Raw genomic sequence first — 16,653 nt, 5'->3', positions numbered from 1 at the left:
GAGGGAGGGGTTAAAGGGAGGAGTCAAACTGTGACTCAACGACCAAAAAGACAAACTTTCACAAATGTGGTTTATACAAGAGGAGACTCTTTATGTTTAAAGATGCTTTCAGTATATTTAAGTCAGTTTGTGACTTTGTTTCTGCTCACATTAACAGGTAGGTCATTAAGAATATCAGAGCTTTATTCATTAAAAAAGATGATTTTGAATCAGAAGCACTTCTTTGTTCCTACTGGAAATCACATTAAAGACAGTATGTGTTATTGTTCCTTCAGGTGTTATCTGTGATGATCTCACTCCAGTCAAGAATGAAGTGTTCGGTTCAGAAGACAGCACTATAACTCTGTCCTACAGATACTCCAAGACTGTTTCTAGTGGTGATGATTTCTTCTGGTATCAACAACATCCAGGAAAACCACCAGAGTTTATTCTGTATATCTCTGGGCGTAATTCTTCAAGACCAGCAGACTCTCTCAAATCAGACTCAGAGTTCTCGACTAAGGTGTCTGGAAAGAACCATCTGGATCTACAGATCTCCTCTGCTGCACTGACTGACTCTGCTGTGTACTACTGTGCTCTGAGGCCCACAGTGACAGGAAACACCACAACTCTGTACAAAAACCTCTGGAGAGAAGACAACACAATACTCCACAACATCCACTAGAGGGAGTCACACTCTGATAAACTTTAGTTGTATGTGTTGATACAGTCTAGATTCTTTCCCCTCATGATACAGTTGTGATAAAACTCTTCAGAAATGAAAATGATTTGATATGAGTCTCCTCCTACTGACTGCAGAGGAGCCTTATGACAGAGAACTGGGTCTTTGTAATATAACAATGAGTAAGGTCTTTTACCTGCTCTTTTGTAAAGTGTCTTCAGATAACATTTGTTATGAATTGGTGCTATACAAATAAAGATTGATTGAGAACTCTTTTAATCAAGCTGTGAACATCAGACCGAACAACTCAGCACCAACTCATACTAGTTCTTCCTTTACAGCACCTCAAATGTGGGAGAACTCACAATGGCCTCCAGTTAAAAACAAGTTCAAGTTCTAAATAAGGTGTTCCTCTGGCCCCGCCCACTGAGGCAAACCAATGAGATTGTATATATCTCCAGAGCAGAAAAGTTTGAGGAAGTCAAATTAAAACCATGTCAAAGTAGAGGAGAACATCTGTGCAGCACAGAGGCTGTTTAGTTTAGAAGAACATTACTCATCTGCTGTCTGTTTGTCTTCAACAACTCCAAAGACATGCTGCTTTACCTCTTTTTACTTTGCTCTCACTTTATAGGTGAGTGTTACAACACACATCAAACTCTAATTTCACCTGCTGTTTAGACCAGATATCTGAACAACTATTTCAAAGTAGATGTTTATCTGTGGGAGCTACAAATTCCACTGATAGAAAAAGACTTTTGTTTTCTTCATGAATCTCAAAATGATCAAAGATGACTGATGAAGTAAAGGACTGATTTTCAGTCTCTTGATGTCTGAATCTCTTGCAGACTAACAGACATGTATAATACTTATTTTGCAGCCCTGGGCTCCATGAACAGCATAAACCCAGAAAGAACTGAAGAAAAAGTTGAAGAGGGAGGAAACATCAACCTGACCTGTAGATATGATGGTCAAATCCAGAACATCCAGTGGTACAGAGAAAACCAGAGATCCAGACCAGAGTTCCTGCTCTACATCACAGAGGGAGGATCGATTCATCCAACAGATTCTGATTTCTCAGCTTACATTAACAAAACGGAGAAACGAGTAAATCTGGAGATCTCCTCTGCTGCACTGACTGACTCTGCTGTGTACTACTGTGCTCTGCAGCCCACAGTGACAGGAAACACCACAACTCTGTACAAAAACCTCTGGAGAGAAGACAACACAATACTCCACAACATCCACTAGAGGGAGTCACACACTGACAAACTACGATGGTATGTAATGATACAGACCAGGGGTCTTATTTATAACCGTTGCGTACGCACAAAACGGGGTCTGAAACTGGCGTACGCCTTTTCCCACACAAAGTTTGTGATCTATAAAAACAAACCTGACGGTAAAATGTGTGCACCAGTAAGCAAACACTGACCCAGGTGTACGTTCATTCTGGAGGCAGGGGAAATCATCGACACAGACGGTGAAGTGGTGAATTGAAGCCTGCAGATACATACTGATGTCTCTAACACATTTTATTTAACTAAATATCAAACTTTACTGACAGATCCACGTCATCAGAATCATTCAAACAGATGATTTTATTTAGGCTATAATCGTGCATGTAGTGAGCCGTTTCCGATAAGTCACTTTCAGTATGACAATATATAAATATAAAATTAAAATGTAATGTAATCACTGATTACAGTTAAAAATTTGACTAACACAAAGACCATAGAGCCTCCAGTTTTCATTAATATCTTTAAATATTGAGCATTTATCATCAAGTGTGGTTTTTAGTTTTAATAAAGACGCACAGAGCGCACAGAGACACGGCGGTGGCTTCACACATTTCACCTCCTCCAGACTCAGCACATCTTCATCAGCTGCACGTATTTATTCTGTAAATAATTCAAGTGTGGACTTTAAGTCAGGTCGTCTCTGACACGATCATTATGTCTATATATCCTCATAATGAGTCACAGAGCAGACGGAGTTTACCACGAAAAAAAGGACCAACAATCAAACGTTTTTGTTCGTTGATCAAACCTTTGATTACTAATATGATAGAGTGAGGGAGACTGCTGACTGACGTGAGCACTCTGACAATATGAAGACGTGAGTGTGGGTCCTGTTAACATGTAAACATTGCAGATCTACTCGTGCGTAATGATGAACGGTGGATGTTTTGGCGCTGTAGGAGGACAGGGTGAATGCAGCAGCGACGTGGTGTCACTCTCTGATTGGGTGAATGCAGCAGCGACGTGGTGTCACTCTCTGATTGGGTGAATGCAGCAGCGACGTGGTGTCTCTCTCTGATTGGGTGAATGCAGCAGCGACGTGGTGTCTCTCTCTGATTGTTCTTCAGTTCATGATCCTCCTGCTGCAGTAAACTATCCATATGTCCATTTTATCCTTCACTTCATTCACAAACTCCTCCGTTTCTGAATCAGAAAGTTTCGTTTCTTTGTCTGAAGTTCCGGGTTTCACCGCGATCCAGCGCTGGAAACCTTAGCTCCGCCCCCTCGTTTGTTTGCATTTTCATTCACGAGCTGCTTTGCGTTGAGCGTTTATGGTTGATTGTGGGCGTGTAGAGGGCAGAACATGGGACTAATATACGTGCGCACATTTCCAGGTGGATCGTGATTTATAAAGGGAACATTGCGTGGAAGTGTGCGTACGAACGGTTTCATGAATCTGAATCATTTTGTGCGCACGTCATTTCCGGATTTTTGGCGCACGTACATTTTTAGTATGGATTCTACGCACTCTTTTATAAATGAGACTCCAGATCATCTGAACAGTGATTAAAACTAAAGACATGATGTAGAAAATGAGGTCATCTTAAATAACTTGATCCAGTTTCTGATAAGAATTGATCCAGTTTTAGATTCTATTAAAATCCAGTCATAGATTCAACCACTTTATAACATGAAGTTCTGCTGTTCCAAACATTCACAGTCTTTACAAACAGCTGGAAGACTTCTCCCACATTGCTCTCCTGACATGTTTACCTCAACTAGACAGCATCAACCTCCACTAGAGGGCGACATTATCTAGTAGGTGGTACAAAACCCAGATACTGAGCTCAACCTGTCTTTGAATAATAACTTCTGCTGAGAAGAGAACAAACGTCACTCTGAATGTTGAACATCAGAGAGTTCCTCCTGTTGGTTTAAACCTTGTTGTAGAGATGGAACTTTGGCTGTGGATTATTCTGTCTGCTCTTTTATTAGGTGAGATAAAAATAACAACACATTTTAATGATTCTATTTATTAAATAAGTAAACTGGAGTTCAGAGCAGGAATCTCTGAACTGTTGACATGTGTCTGTTCTGACTATAACTGTAGAGTTGACACTATTCACTGTCTTCCCTTCAGCCTCACTAACAATGTTTAGTCTCATGTTGTCCATTTCTACACTTTTTACAGGACCAACAGCTGGAGACAAAATCTCTCCTGAAGTTGATGAAGTCAGTGGAACAGAAGGAGAATCTGTCACACTCAGATGTAACTATGAGACAACAGACCAGTATGTTTACCTCTACTGGTACAGACATCATTCTGACCTCCAGGCACCTCAGTTTATACTCTGGAAAGGAGCCAGATCAAATAGTGATGAATATATTCCAGATAAACGATATGAGTCTCAAACATCAAGCAGCTCAACTGAACTGACCATTAGAAAGCTAACCCCTGAAGACACAGCTCTCTACTACTGTGCTTTAGAAACACAGTGATACAAAGTGTAGAAGAGGCTGTACAAAAACCTGAACACAGATATCTGACTACTCTTCAAAGAGGAGGGAAGTGGGATTCAAACCACAGCTTCATGTCAGATGGATTGTGATGATTCCTGTTTGATCAGAGTCTCTGTGGTTACAGCTGCTGATGAGACACTGAGGGAATTAAATACTCAGCTACTAACTACACATTTTGTATAGCACCAAATCATAACAAGTGTCATCAAATAACTACTCAAAATGAATCACAAAGTAGATAATGCTTGAAAGTTAGGTAGCTAATGTAACTAGCCCAGTAGCAAGCTAATCCCTCTGTGAAGTCAATTAGAACTAGCTAATAAATGTTTCTCAGAGTTAAATATGTATTTGGGTGTGGTTATGTGTATCAAAGTACAAAGAAATATGAAATAATGCTAAAGCCAGCTAGCTAATTGTTGTGGTTTTCTGTATTGGAGATATCACAAAAATGTAGCGTAGCATTAGTTCAGGCAGGCCACAGAGTCACGCTCTTCTTTTATGCCAGAGATTTTGGTAACAGCTGATCTCAAGCAAACCTCATCAGCTGATTTGCTTCAAAGCATCCTATTGGCCAAATAGTACTTATGACGCATTATTATAACTGCTCTAGACTGCCTACTCTTTGCTGCTCCCTCTGCAAGCTACATTTACAAACCTCCTCCATCCCAGCTCCTCCTTTTATTCTGTTCTGACTTAATCAATGTCATGCTGTTGTCATTGATGCCTGCTCTGTTTGGGTGTGCTGCTTCTCTCCCTGCCTTAAGCTTTCCTTGTATGCACGGGGAGGGCAGGAATGTGTGCTGTTCCTGCCTAATGCTTTCCATGTAAAGATGTGGACGGGCAGGGAGATCCAGAACAACCGCTAAATATAAATAATTGCAATAAAGTATTTTTGTCTTGACAAAGTGGTCCTGACTGAACTCTAGTTCTGTACAATCATTTACTTAAACTGTTCTTAAGAGTTAATGAGTTTGAATATGGCCCCCGGTGATGTCATCAGAATTCACAGCACCCTTCAATTATATTAAATACAGCCTAATGAAGTGATGTTGAGGAAGGACGTTTTCATTTTGTCCTAACAACTTTAACCAATGAATGTGTATGAAACCCCAAAGGATTTTGGTATGTGAAATCCATTAAAAAAATCAGCATGGTTTGTCTGTTAATGACCCCTTCAAGATGATACTCTGGATGTTAAATGTGGTATGGTGGTTGGTGCTGGGTTGATTTCATCTGCATCTTTTTCAGAATCCTCTCCTGCGATGGTGTTTTTGTCACAACCCTTTAAAAGTGACATATCCTGATAGATCAGACCTAGACCTCTACATCCAAGCAATCCAAGCCACCACACAGCATCAACTGAAACATTTGTGTCCCCTGTCATGTATTAACAGATGAATCTTTATAGAGTCCACTCAGATCAACCAACCAACCTGTAATAGTGGCTATGCATCCCTGGAAGAAGACCTTCTCCGGATCCACAACGGACCTCAACCAGGAGCGACAGGATGACACACAGATTTAATGGTACTGTTTCTGTATGTGCTGGCAGAGGAAAGAAGACTGCTTGGAAACTTGGAAGTCTCTCCCAGAGGTGAAGGATGGACGGTGGGTCTGGGACACACTTCTGCACATTTGCATCATAGTTGTAGGTTGATGCATTATGTAAGCATACAGAACCAGCAGGCTCACTGCAGAAGAACTGATCTGATCTATTTAATGTTTTTACTCCACTTGAGGGCGACATTATCAGGTAGGAGGTTCATCACCTCTGCACTGAGTTCAACCTTTCTATCAATACAAACTGCTGCAAGGAAGAGAACTTTTCTCACTCTGAATGTTGAACATCAGAGAGTTCCTCCTGTTGGTTTAAACCTTGTTGTAGAGATGGAACTTTGGCTGTGGATTATTCTGGCTGCTCTTTTATTAGGTGAGAGACAAAGAACATATTCTGATTACTCTGTACATGTTTGTGTGTCTGATTCTCTAGCTATGTAACTTTTCTAACCTAGTAAGTATTTTTGGCAACAATTAATCTCTCCCTCCTCATGTTCTATTTTTCTCAGAGTGTAAAGGAGAAGACAGAGTGATCCAGCCAACAGAAGATGTCTTTGCTTCTGAAGGAGACACAGTCACACTTGATTGTAAATTTGAGACAACTGACACAACCCCCTCTTTGTTCTGGTACAGACAAGAAATGGGTGATTTCCCAAAGTACCTGTGGAAAAGCTATGGAAGTTTTTCAGGAAATGCTCCTGGGATCTCGGAAGACAGATTTAAAGCTGCAAAAAATGGTACATCAGTTCCTCTGAAGATCCAGAAGCTTCAGCTGAATGACTCTGCTGTGTACTACTGTGCTCTGAAGCCCACAGTGACAGGAAACACCACAACTCTGTACAAAAACCTCTGGAGAGAAGACAACACAATACTCTCCCACATCCACTAGAGAAAGTCACTGTTCAAACATACTGTTCATAGTCTGATTGAAATATCAAAACTTGAGCTTTTCTTACATTTCAAGGAGGAGCACAGTTTAAAGTTAAGACGTCACTTTTTAGCTGTTATGACACACTGACCAATTGCCTATTTAACAACTCAGCAGCCTGTCATGGGGTCTTTGATGACACGTGGATGATTGCATCGTCGACATACAACTGGCAACAAACATCTTCACAGCTGTCTGGTAGTTGGTTAATGTATAGGCAAAAGAGCAGCGGCCCCAGAATGGAGCCTTGTGGTACGCCAACATTACAGTGTTGAGGGGATGATATTGAACTATTGATTTTAACTCATTGCTTTCAAAATTCCAGACATGACTTAAATCACCTGAGAGCTTGATTACAGAAATGTAGATTTTTTTGAGTATTATAAATCAAGTCATGGTTTACAGTATCAAAGGCCTCTTTCAGGTCTAGAAATACTGCTCCCAAAACTTTACCGTCACCTGTGATGTGTGTTAGGGGCTTTATAAGTGGAGAATGCTTATTTATGAATTCAGTATCTAATCCAAACATATCTTTAGCCTGAGAGGTATTAGATTAATTATTTGTTGAATGTTGCCTTCATTAGTCTGTGTAATGAAGAATGAGTTTGATGCATCTGTAGGTAGTATCGCTTTCATTGTGCAGGTCTGAAAAAGAAGCCGACGCCAGACGCTGTCACACGTATCAGAAAGTATATGTTGTCATGTAATGTATCTATGTTTTTATTTTGGAATAATATTGCCAGGAAAGCAACTAATATGTGCTATAATAGCCAGATAACAGTACACTTCAGTGTCGCCAGCAGGAGGCAGTGTGGCGCTGGGCTTCTCCCATGCATGGACTGTCTTTGTTACGGGACTCTCGTTTCTTCCTCATTCTACCGAGTGAAGCTGAACTGAATAGAAGCACAGTTGCCTGTCTCATTCTTTTCTTCTGTTTATACAGGTTTGTATGGTTAAAACACATGTGTAAATGCATATAAATATTGATAAACACAAAGGAAACATTCTACATCACATTTGTAAAGGTAGTTGAACTTTATGTGTTTGTGAACTAGTAGATACTATGCTAAGGTTACCGCGTGCGGGCCAAGATGGCGCCGGTGATCGTCGTGTCTTTTGTGTTGATTTAAATTAGCTCGTGCACATCTCATTTCAAAACAGATATTATATTAACAGTGTGATTAAGTGTTCTGAAGGTTATGGATATTGTTGTTATTGTCATATGTGTACGGTTTCAATGTTATAAGGAGTTATAGTTGTCAGTCTTCAGCTATTGTACTAGGAGCAACATGCTAGTCTCCCTTTATTTACATCTGTGAGTGAGGTTACATTCAATTACCTTTTAATAGCCCGGGAAATTATACAGCTGAGGTTAATATTGTCCTCAAGTAGTTTTAGAGTAAAAGTAAACTCTAGTTCAGTTATAGAGCTGATTAAATGTGTGTTTATGTCGTTAAACACCCGTAGCATATAGGATTATTTTGTAGAAACCGTAAATATAAGTTTTATCTTGAAAACCAGATATGGAATTGATCGACAGTTTGTATTGTGATTATTTGTGATGTTGTGAATTCTGTATTAATGATGCACTATTAGAATACAGAAAACAAAACACAAAGTGTCAGAAAAAGAAGCATTTATTTTGAATACTGTTTCATAAAGATTCTACCGAGTGAAGCTGAACTGAATAGAAGCACAGTTGCCTGTCTCATTCTTTTCTTCTGTTTATACAGAAATTCTCATCTGCTTATGGGATCTCATTTTGAGACCTGTAACATATACATGTTAAAAACATATCTAAAACTGTGCAACAGAGAGACATGACAAATGCATAAACAGCAAATGTGCAGCAGATACATGAACCATGCAAATTTACAGCATATCAACTAAATTAGTACATAAATTCAGTCACTTTTCTCTCTCTCTTTCTGGGAATATGCATTTTTGACTTTAGAATCAATTCTGAATTTGAGTCCTGTCTCTCCAAATGGAAATCTCTTGATCTGTTGCAGGGTGGTTTGAGTCCTCACTACAGTACAGTCCTACATAAGAGACAAACAAAGATGATTGTAGAGTTGAGTGGAGGGAGGGGTTAAAGGGAGGAGTCAAACTGTGACTCAACGACCAAAAAGACAAACTTTCACAAAGGTGGTTTATACAAGAGGAGACTCTTTATGTTTAAAGATGCTTTCAGTATATTTGAGTCAGTTTGTGACTTTGTTTCTGCTCACATTAACAGGTAGGTCATTAAGAATATCAGAGCTTTATTCATTAAAAAAGATGATTTTGAATCAGAAGCACTTCTTTGTTCCTACTGGAAATCACATTAAAGACAGTACGTGTTATTGTTCCTTCAGGTGTTATCTGTGATGATCTCACTCCAGTCAAGAATGAAGTGTTCGGTTCAGAAGACAGCACTATAACTCTGTCCTACAGATACTCCAAGACTGTTTCTAGTGGTGATCATTTCTTCTGGTATCGTCAACATGCAGGAAAACCACCAGAGTTTATTCTGTATATCTCTGGACTTAATTCTTCAAGACCAGCAGACTCTCTCAAATCAGACTCAGAGTTCTCGACTAAAGTGTCTGGAAAGAACCATCTGGATCTACAGATCTCCTCTGCTGCACCGAATGACTCTGCTGTGTACTACTGTGCTCTGCAGCCCACAGTGACAGGAAACACCACAACTCTGTACAAAAACCTCTGGAGAGAAGACAACACAATACTCCACAACATCCACTAGAGGGAGTCACACACTGATAAACTTCTATGGTATGTCATGATGAAGGCTTGATGTTTCTCAATTCAGAAATGAAACTAGTTCAACAGATGAGTCTCCTCCCAATGACTGCAGAGGTGTTTGATGACAGAGAACTGTTTGATTCCAGCTGTGAACATCAGACCAAACTCTACTCACAAAACTGAATCATACTGAACATTCAGTTACAGCATCTCACCTCTACAAACATGGAACAACTCACTGTTATTTTGTTCTTCTCAGCTCTCATAGGTATGTATGTAATAAATGGACAGTGTGTTGTGATTTTGAAAATAAAGAGTATTTCAGTTTGGACAACAGCTGTCATTATAACATTAAATATGTTAGATGTAGATTTATGTTTGTTTATTAAAAGATTCAATGACATGTGACTTTGAATAATTTCTTTGGCTTCATCTTTTTTAGGTGTCAGCTGTGAAGAACTCACTCCAGTTAAGAATGAAGAGCACAGTTTAGAAGACAGCACCGTCACTCTGTCATATAATTACTCCAAACAAGCTGATGGCAGTGATTATTTCTTCTGGTATCGACAATATCCAGGAAAACAACCACAGTTTATCGCCTCTCACATATCAACAGGACCACTTTCAGAACCCATCTCAGGACTGTCTGTTTCAGTGAGGGGGGATAAAAAACATCTGGATCTACAGATCTCCTCTGCTGCACTGACTGACTCTGCTGTGTACTACTGTGCTGTGAAGCCCACAGTGACAGGAAACACCACAACTCTGTACAAAAACCTCTGGAGAGAAGACAACACAATACTCCACAAGATCCACTAGAGGGAGTCACACACTGATAAACATCAACTGTAGGTATGGAGATGTAGGCTCGACTGTTTTGTAGTGATGATAAAGAAGATCTCTGACAGGTGCTCTCCACATATCCAGAACTGTTTGAATGTAACATGAATTTAGTTTGCAAACTATATATTTAAATGAAGCTCTTAATATACAAAAAGTTAATATGATGTGATGGTTTGTCATCATATTTAATCTGGATCAAATCATTAGAATAAAGCACCATCATAAACAGTTTGTTTCACAAAATTAGAAGTCAGTTTCTTTTTTTCTGTCTTTGATAAACACGTTCTTCTTTGGCTGTGATTCCTCGTGGTGTACCACAGGGTTGAGTTCGAGGCCTGGTCATTTTTATTTGTAGGTTGAATTTGATTTAAAATAATTTAGTCTAGTTTCTCTTTTGTTGTTATTGATGAACAGATCTTATCTTAATCCAGTCATAGATGCCCCTATGTTACTACATTTGAGATGTAAGTGTTAAGAGGAGGAGCTACACAAATGAATATGAACAGTGTCACTTTGGAACAGAAGAGCTGCTGTGTTCTCTCTACTGTTCATTTATCACAGGAACAACAATGCAGCTTCCTTTGGTTTGGATGATGATAGTATTCTTTCATACTGGTAAGTACTGAAAAGACTTAGTAAGATCTAAGACATGAAACATGTGTGTCCAGATAGACAACTACAGTCACAGTGAAATATATGTATTTCTCTTTAGGATCCTCTGAGGAATTAGTGACACCATTCAGAGAGGTAATGATGGCTGTTGATGGAGAAAATGTGACTCTCTCCTGCAACTATTCAGGCTCTGTCACCTACCTCTACTGGTATCAGCAGAAATCAGGTTCATCTCCACAACATCTCATAGGAGGATATTCAGAGAAAACAGGGAAGTTGTCTACAAGACACGACAAACAGTCTAATGAGTTTCATCTGGAGATCTCCTCTGCTGCACTGACTGACTCTGCTGTGTACTACTGTGCTCTGCAGCCCACAGTGACAGGAAACACCACAACTCTGTACAAAAACCTCTGGAGAGAAGACAACACAATACTCCACAACATCCACTAGAGGGAGTCACACACTGATAAACCTATGATTACTTCATTCATGATACAGTTGTGATAAAACCTTTAAGGAATTAGAGTAGTTTAAAGAGTCTCCTCCTCCTGACTGCAGAGGAGCCTGATGACAGAGATCTCTTTAAATCAAGCTGTGAACATCAGACCAAACAGCTCACCAAACTTACTCATACTTGTTCTTCACTTACAGCGTCTCATCTCTACAAACATGGAACAACTCACTATTATCTTCATTTTAACTCTCCTGGGTATGTTTGTGTTTAATAAGAAATCTAAATGACAAAGAAGCTTTTAAAGAATTTCAGATCCAGTATGAATTTTTGGATCAGCAACAGATCAATTTAACATTTCAAAAACACTTTCTAGAAAACAACACTTCTTTACTGATGACTGTTTCTTGTATTGTTTGTTTGAACACAAGATGTTTATTGTGTGACATCTTTAAACTACAATATGTCTGATGTTGAAACATCATGTGTTTGTCTCCATCAGGTAACACCTTGGAGGATGATATTACTGCCAGCAGTGCTGAAGTGTTTTCATCAGAGGGTCACAGTGTTACTCTGTCCTGTAAATACTCAGTTAAAGCTAATAATCTCCAGTGGTATCAACAGTATCCTGGATCAGCTCCTCAGTTCCTTCTCCTGATCATCGACACTTCAGATCAAACTGTAGTGACAGCAAAACCTCCACACCCTCGACTGACTGTTAAACTGAATGAGGAGAGAAACCGTCTGGATCTAAAGATCTCCTCTGCTGCACTGACTGACTCTGCTGTGTACTACTGTGCTCTGCAGCCCACAGTGACAGGAAACACCACAACTCTGTACAAAAACCTCTGGAGAGAAGACAACACAATACTCCACAACATCCACAAGAGGGTATGTATGTAAAGGAAAATGTGGGTGTTTAGGGAAATAATTTGAATAATAAGTTGAATTAAAACAATAGATTTTTGAGGTGTGATGGATTGTGTTGCATTAAGAGTTGAATTTCAATAACATACGATTCTGTATCATATCTTCTTTTTTAGAATCCAGCTATGAAGAGCTCACTCCAGTTAAAAATGAAGAGTACAGTTTAGAAGGCAGCACTGTTACTCTGTCATACAGTTACTCTGAACTGTCAACTGGTGATTATTTCTTCTGGTATCGACAACACAATACTCCACAACATCCACTAGAGGGAGTCACACACTGACAAACTTCTATGATATGTCATGATGAAAGTTTGATGTTTCTCAATTCAGAAATGTTCTTCTCTCTTCTCTTCTCTCTTCTCTTTTGTTCTTCGGAGGCTGCCATTTTTTGAGGTGTTCCACAGGGTTCAATCCCGGGTCCTCTCAGTTTTTAATTACAGGCTGACCATGATATTGTTAAAATAATTTGATCAGGTTTCCTTTGTGTTGGTTAAAGAGCCTATATTATTCCCTTTTTGGGGTTCATATATTTAATCTATGTACCTTCTAAAGTACGTTCACAATAGCTAAAGTTCTGTACTGCCGCTCCATGCACCGGCTCCCTTCTGACTCTCTCTCTAAGGCTCTGAAGTGCCCACGTTCAGAGTCCCCACGTGTGCCAAGTCTGATCTGATTGGTCAGCCTGTTGGCTCAGCCGTAACTGGTCAGTTGCTCAGCACGGTTCTCGGAAATCAATTTCAATCAATCTATCAATTTTTATTTGTATAGCGTCAACTCATAACAAGTGTTATCTCGAGACACTTTATAAAAAGCAGGTAAAATACCTTACTCTTTGTCTTTTAATATTACAAAAGAGCAGGTAAAAAGACCTTACTCATTGTTATGTTACAAAAAGCAGGTAAAATACGTTACTTATGCTATATTACAAAGACCCGGCCTATCCATCATGAGCACTTTAGCAAAGCAGCAAAAGTTACAGTGGTAAGAAAAAACTGCCTTGTTAAAAGGCAGAAATCTTCCAACACAGGAGTAATGTGGTCCCTTTTCCTAGTTCTAGTCAATACACGAGCTGCAGCGTTCTGGACTAGTTGAAGAGTCGTTAGAGATCCACCATAGCACCCTTACAAAAGAGAATTACAATAATCCAATCTGGAGGTAACAAATGCATGAACTAGTTTCTCTGCATCACTTTGCGACAGGATATTCCTGATCTTGGATATATTACGAAGGTGAAAATAGGCTGTTCTTGAAATTTGCCTGATGTGAGAGCTAAAAGACATATCTTGATCAAATAGAACTCCTAGATTCCTAACAGTGGTGCTAGATGCCAGGCTGATGTCATTAAGGACAGTCAAATCACTAGAAAAAGTCTCTCTGAGGTTTTTAGGGCCTAGCACAATAACTTCAGTCTTGTCTGAGTTAAGTAGCAAAACATTTCTGGTCATCCAGGTCCTAACGTCCTTAAGGCACGTTTCTAGCTGACATAACTGACTGGTGCCATCGGGCTTCATTGATACATAAAGCTGAGTATCATCTGCATAACAATGAAACTGTATGGAGTGTTTCCTCATAATATTTCCCAGAGGAAACATATATAATGTAAAGAGAATTGGTCCAAGCACTGAACCTTGTGGCACTCCATTGCTAACTTTGGTGTGCATAGAGGACTTATCATTAACATGTACAAACTGAGATCGGTCTGATAAGTAGGATTCAAACCAACTTCTAGCTACAGCACTATCAGATAAACTTCTAGAGAGCACATTTTTATTAAGCAGAGGTAATTCTGGTAGGACAAAGTCGAAAGTAATAAGGAAATGGTCTGATAGAAGAGGATTTTCTAGGAAAACTGTAAGGTTTTGGATTTCAATGCCATAAGCTAAAACAAGATCCAGGGTGTGGTTAAAACGATGAGTAGGTTCGTTTACACCCTGGGTGAAACCAATAGAGTCTAATAGTGACATGAAAGCTGTGCTCAGGCTATCATTTTCAACATCCACATGGATATTGAAGTCACCTACAACAATTATTCTATCACTGCTAAGGACTAAATCTAATAAAAATTCTGCAAATTCAGTTAGAAACTCAGAATATGGGCCAGGAGGGCGGTAAACTACAACAACTTGAACTGGCTGAAAGGTTCTTGAGACTGGATGTGAAAGGGTTATCTAGAAGACCAGAATTAAAAATAGCTGCTACCCCACCACCTCGTCCGGTGTCTCGAGGTATATGAGTATTAAAATGACTGGGAGGAGTGGATTCATTCAAACTAACATATTCATCTCGACACAGCCAGGTTTCAGTCAAACAAAGTAAATCAATATGCTGATCTGATATCAGATCATTCACTAAAAGAGATTTGGATGCTAAGGACCTAGTGTTCAAAAGTCTGCAGTGAATTTTCAGATTTTTTTGCAAAGTCGTATTCGTAGTTTTGATTCTAATGAGATTTTGACGATTTATGCCTTTTTTTCTACGTTTGGATGACTCGAGTCTGGACCGGGGGACAGACACAGTACCTATAGTATAACTACAGTTCGATTCAGTATTACAGCTATAGTGACTGGGAGACAGATCTAAGTGTAAGACTGCAGCTCTGCCTCCTGGTCTGAACTCTGTGTTGTTGTCAGGGTTTTGGACTAATAACCTCTGCTATGTTTCTAGATAATAGAGCTGCACCGTCCAAAGTGGGATGGATGCCGTCTCTAGCTAGCAGACCAGGTTTTCCCCAAAAAGACTGCCAGTTATCTATGAAGCCCACATCGTGTGCTGGACACCACCTCGACAGCCAGCGGTTGAGTGATGACATGCGGCTATACATGTCATCACTGGTCTGATTTGGGAGGGGTCCAGAGAACACTACGGAGTCCGACATCGTCTTAGTACACACCGACTCCACCTTAACCTTAGTGACTTCAGACTGGCGTAGTCGGGAGTCATTTGTGCCGACATGAATTACGATTGTATCAAATCTACCTTTAGTCTTTGTCAGCAACTTTAAATGAGATGCGATGTCGCCCGCTCTGGCCCCGGGTATACACCTAACTATGCCCGCTGACTTCGCTAGCTTCACGTTTCAGACTATGGAGTCTCCAATAATCAGAGTTTTATTCTCAGCGGGTGTGTCGCTGAGTGGGGAAAATTACTTTGAAACGTGAAGTGGTTGGTGGGGAACCGTGTGCTTCGGTTTTCGACTATGCTTCCCTCGGACAGTAACCCAGCCACCGCCTCCCGGCTGCTCGGGAGCTACCGGGGGGGAAGCCAAGCTATGTCGGCCCGCACCGGCTACAGGTGGCTGGCTAACTACTGCTGCATATGATGACTCTGACTCAATGGTGTGGAGCCGTCTCTCTAACTCAGACACCCTCGCTTCCAAAGCTAAAAATAAACTACATTTCTTACATGTATCATTATCACTAAAGGAGGACGAGGAGTAACTTAACATATGACACGTAGAGCAGGAGAGAGCAGGAGAGGGAGAGACAGAAAAAGAAGCTAACTGCTAAGCTAGGCAAAGAGTAGGTAGCTAAAATAAACAAAACTGTTAAGCAGGTTTGTCGCTAGAGAGAACGAGTGCTTTTCGATTACTTCTGTTTGTCTGAATGTACAGTGTGTTGGAAACAACAGTCGTAAGAAACTAGGCAAAATGAACAATTAAGCTTTTAGCTCTAACGATCAGCACTGAGCAACACAGAACAGCAGAGAACAGTACAGGAAGTGATGCAATACGCTCACCCGTAGCATGTAGCACGTAGCAGCTGCAATGGGCAATGGGAAATGTCATGCCCCTTTTACCATATTGGGAATGCAGCCATTCTGGCTCCGTCCGAGGGGAGCATAAACATTAGCACCTTAGCACTACTGTGCTACCGCAGGCTACGGCATATCGTGGGCGTGCTACAGAAGTTAATGGGCGTGCAACATGAGCTGCTGGGCTTGCCACAACGAGCCAATGGGCTTAGATCAGTGATATCTTACTGACAAGACGTCACACTGGCAAAACATTTCCGAGGGGGGCTAGAACCGAGCGTTACATGCAGCTAATGCTGCAGCTAACAAGAGGACGTAGGAGTAGCCGCGTTTCCGTGGACTTTGAATTTTGGCAAATAGATGTGTCTAAACATGCACAGGACACTTGGAAAACACACTAAAGAGCATATAAA

General features: G+C 40.3%; 4 gene segments (V, D, J or C); all 4 read left to right on the top strand.

Moving 5' to 3' along the window:
• Positions 1–89: 89 nt before the first annotated feature.
• LOC132979618 (immunoglobulin kappa variable 1-39-like) lies at positions 90–991 on the top strand. The segment is given in 2 exon segments: positions 90–157; positions 276–991. Coding segments are annotated over 2 exon segments (444 nt in total).
• A 26-nt stretch (positions 992–1,017) lies between these two features.
• On the top strand, positions 1,018–1,927 carry LOC132979617 (T cell receptor alpha variable 12-3-like). The segment is given in 2 exon segments: positions 1,018–1,295; positions 1,542–1,927. Coding segments are annotated over 2 exon segments (411 nt in total).
• A 4,300-nt stretch (positions 1,928–6,227) lies between these two features.
• LOC132979616 (T cell receptor alpha variable 9-1-like) lies at positions 6,228–7,260 on the top strand. The segment is given in 2 exon segments: positions 6,228–6,352; positions 6,489–7,260. Coding segments are annotated over 2 exon segments (423 nt in total).
• A 4,327-nt stretch (positions 7,261–11,587) lies between these two features.
• On the top strand, positions 11,588–12,591 carry LOC132979620 (T cell receptor alpha variable 9-2-like). The segment is given in 2 exon segments: positions 11,588–11,819; positions 12,064–12,591. Coding segments are annotated over 2 exon segments (543 nt in total).
• Positions 12,592–16,653: the final 4,062 nt, after the last annotated feature.

The sequence above is a fragment of the Labrus mixtus genome, chromosome 8 (genome assembly GCF_963584025.1).
Source record: "Labrus mixtus chromosome 8, fLabMix1.1, whole genome shotgun sequence".
Lineage (NCBI taxonomy): Eukaryota > Metazoa > Chordata > Actinopteri > Labriformes > Labridae > Labrus > Labrus mixtus.
The sequence above is the reverse complement of the archived record's forward strand: the minus strand, read 5'-3'. Positions and strand labels throughout refer to the sequence as shown.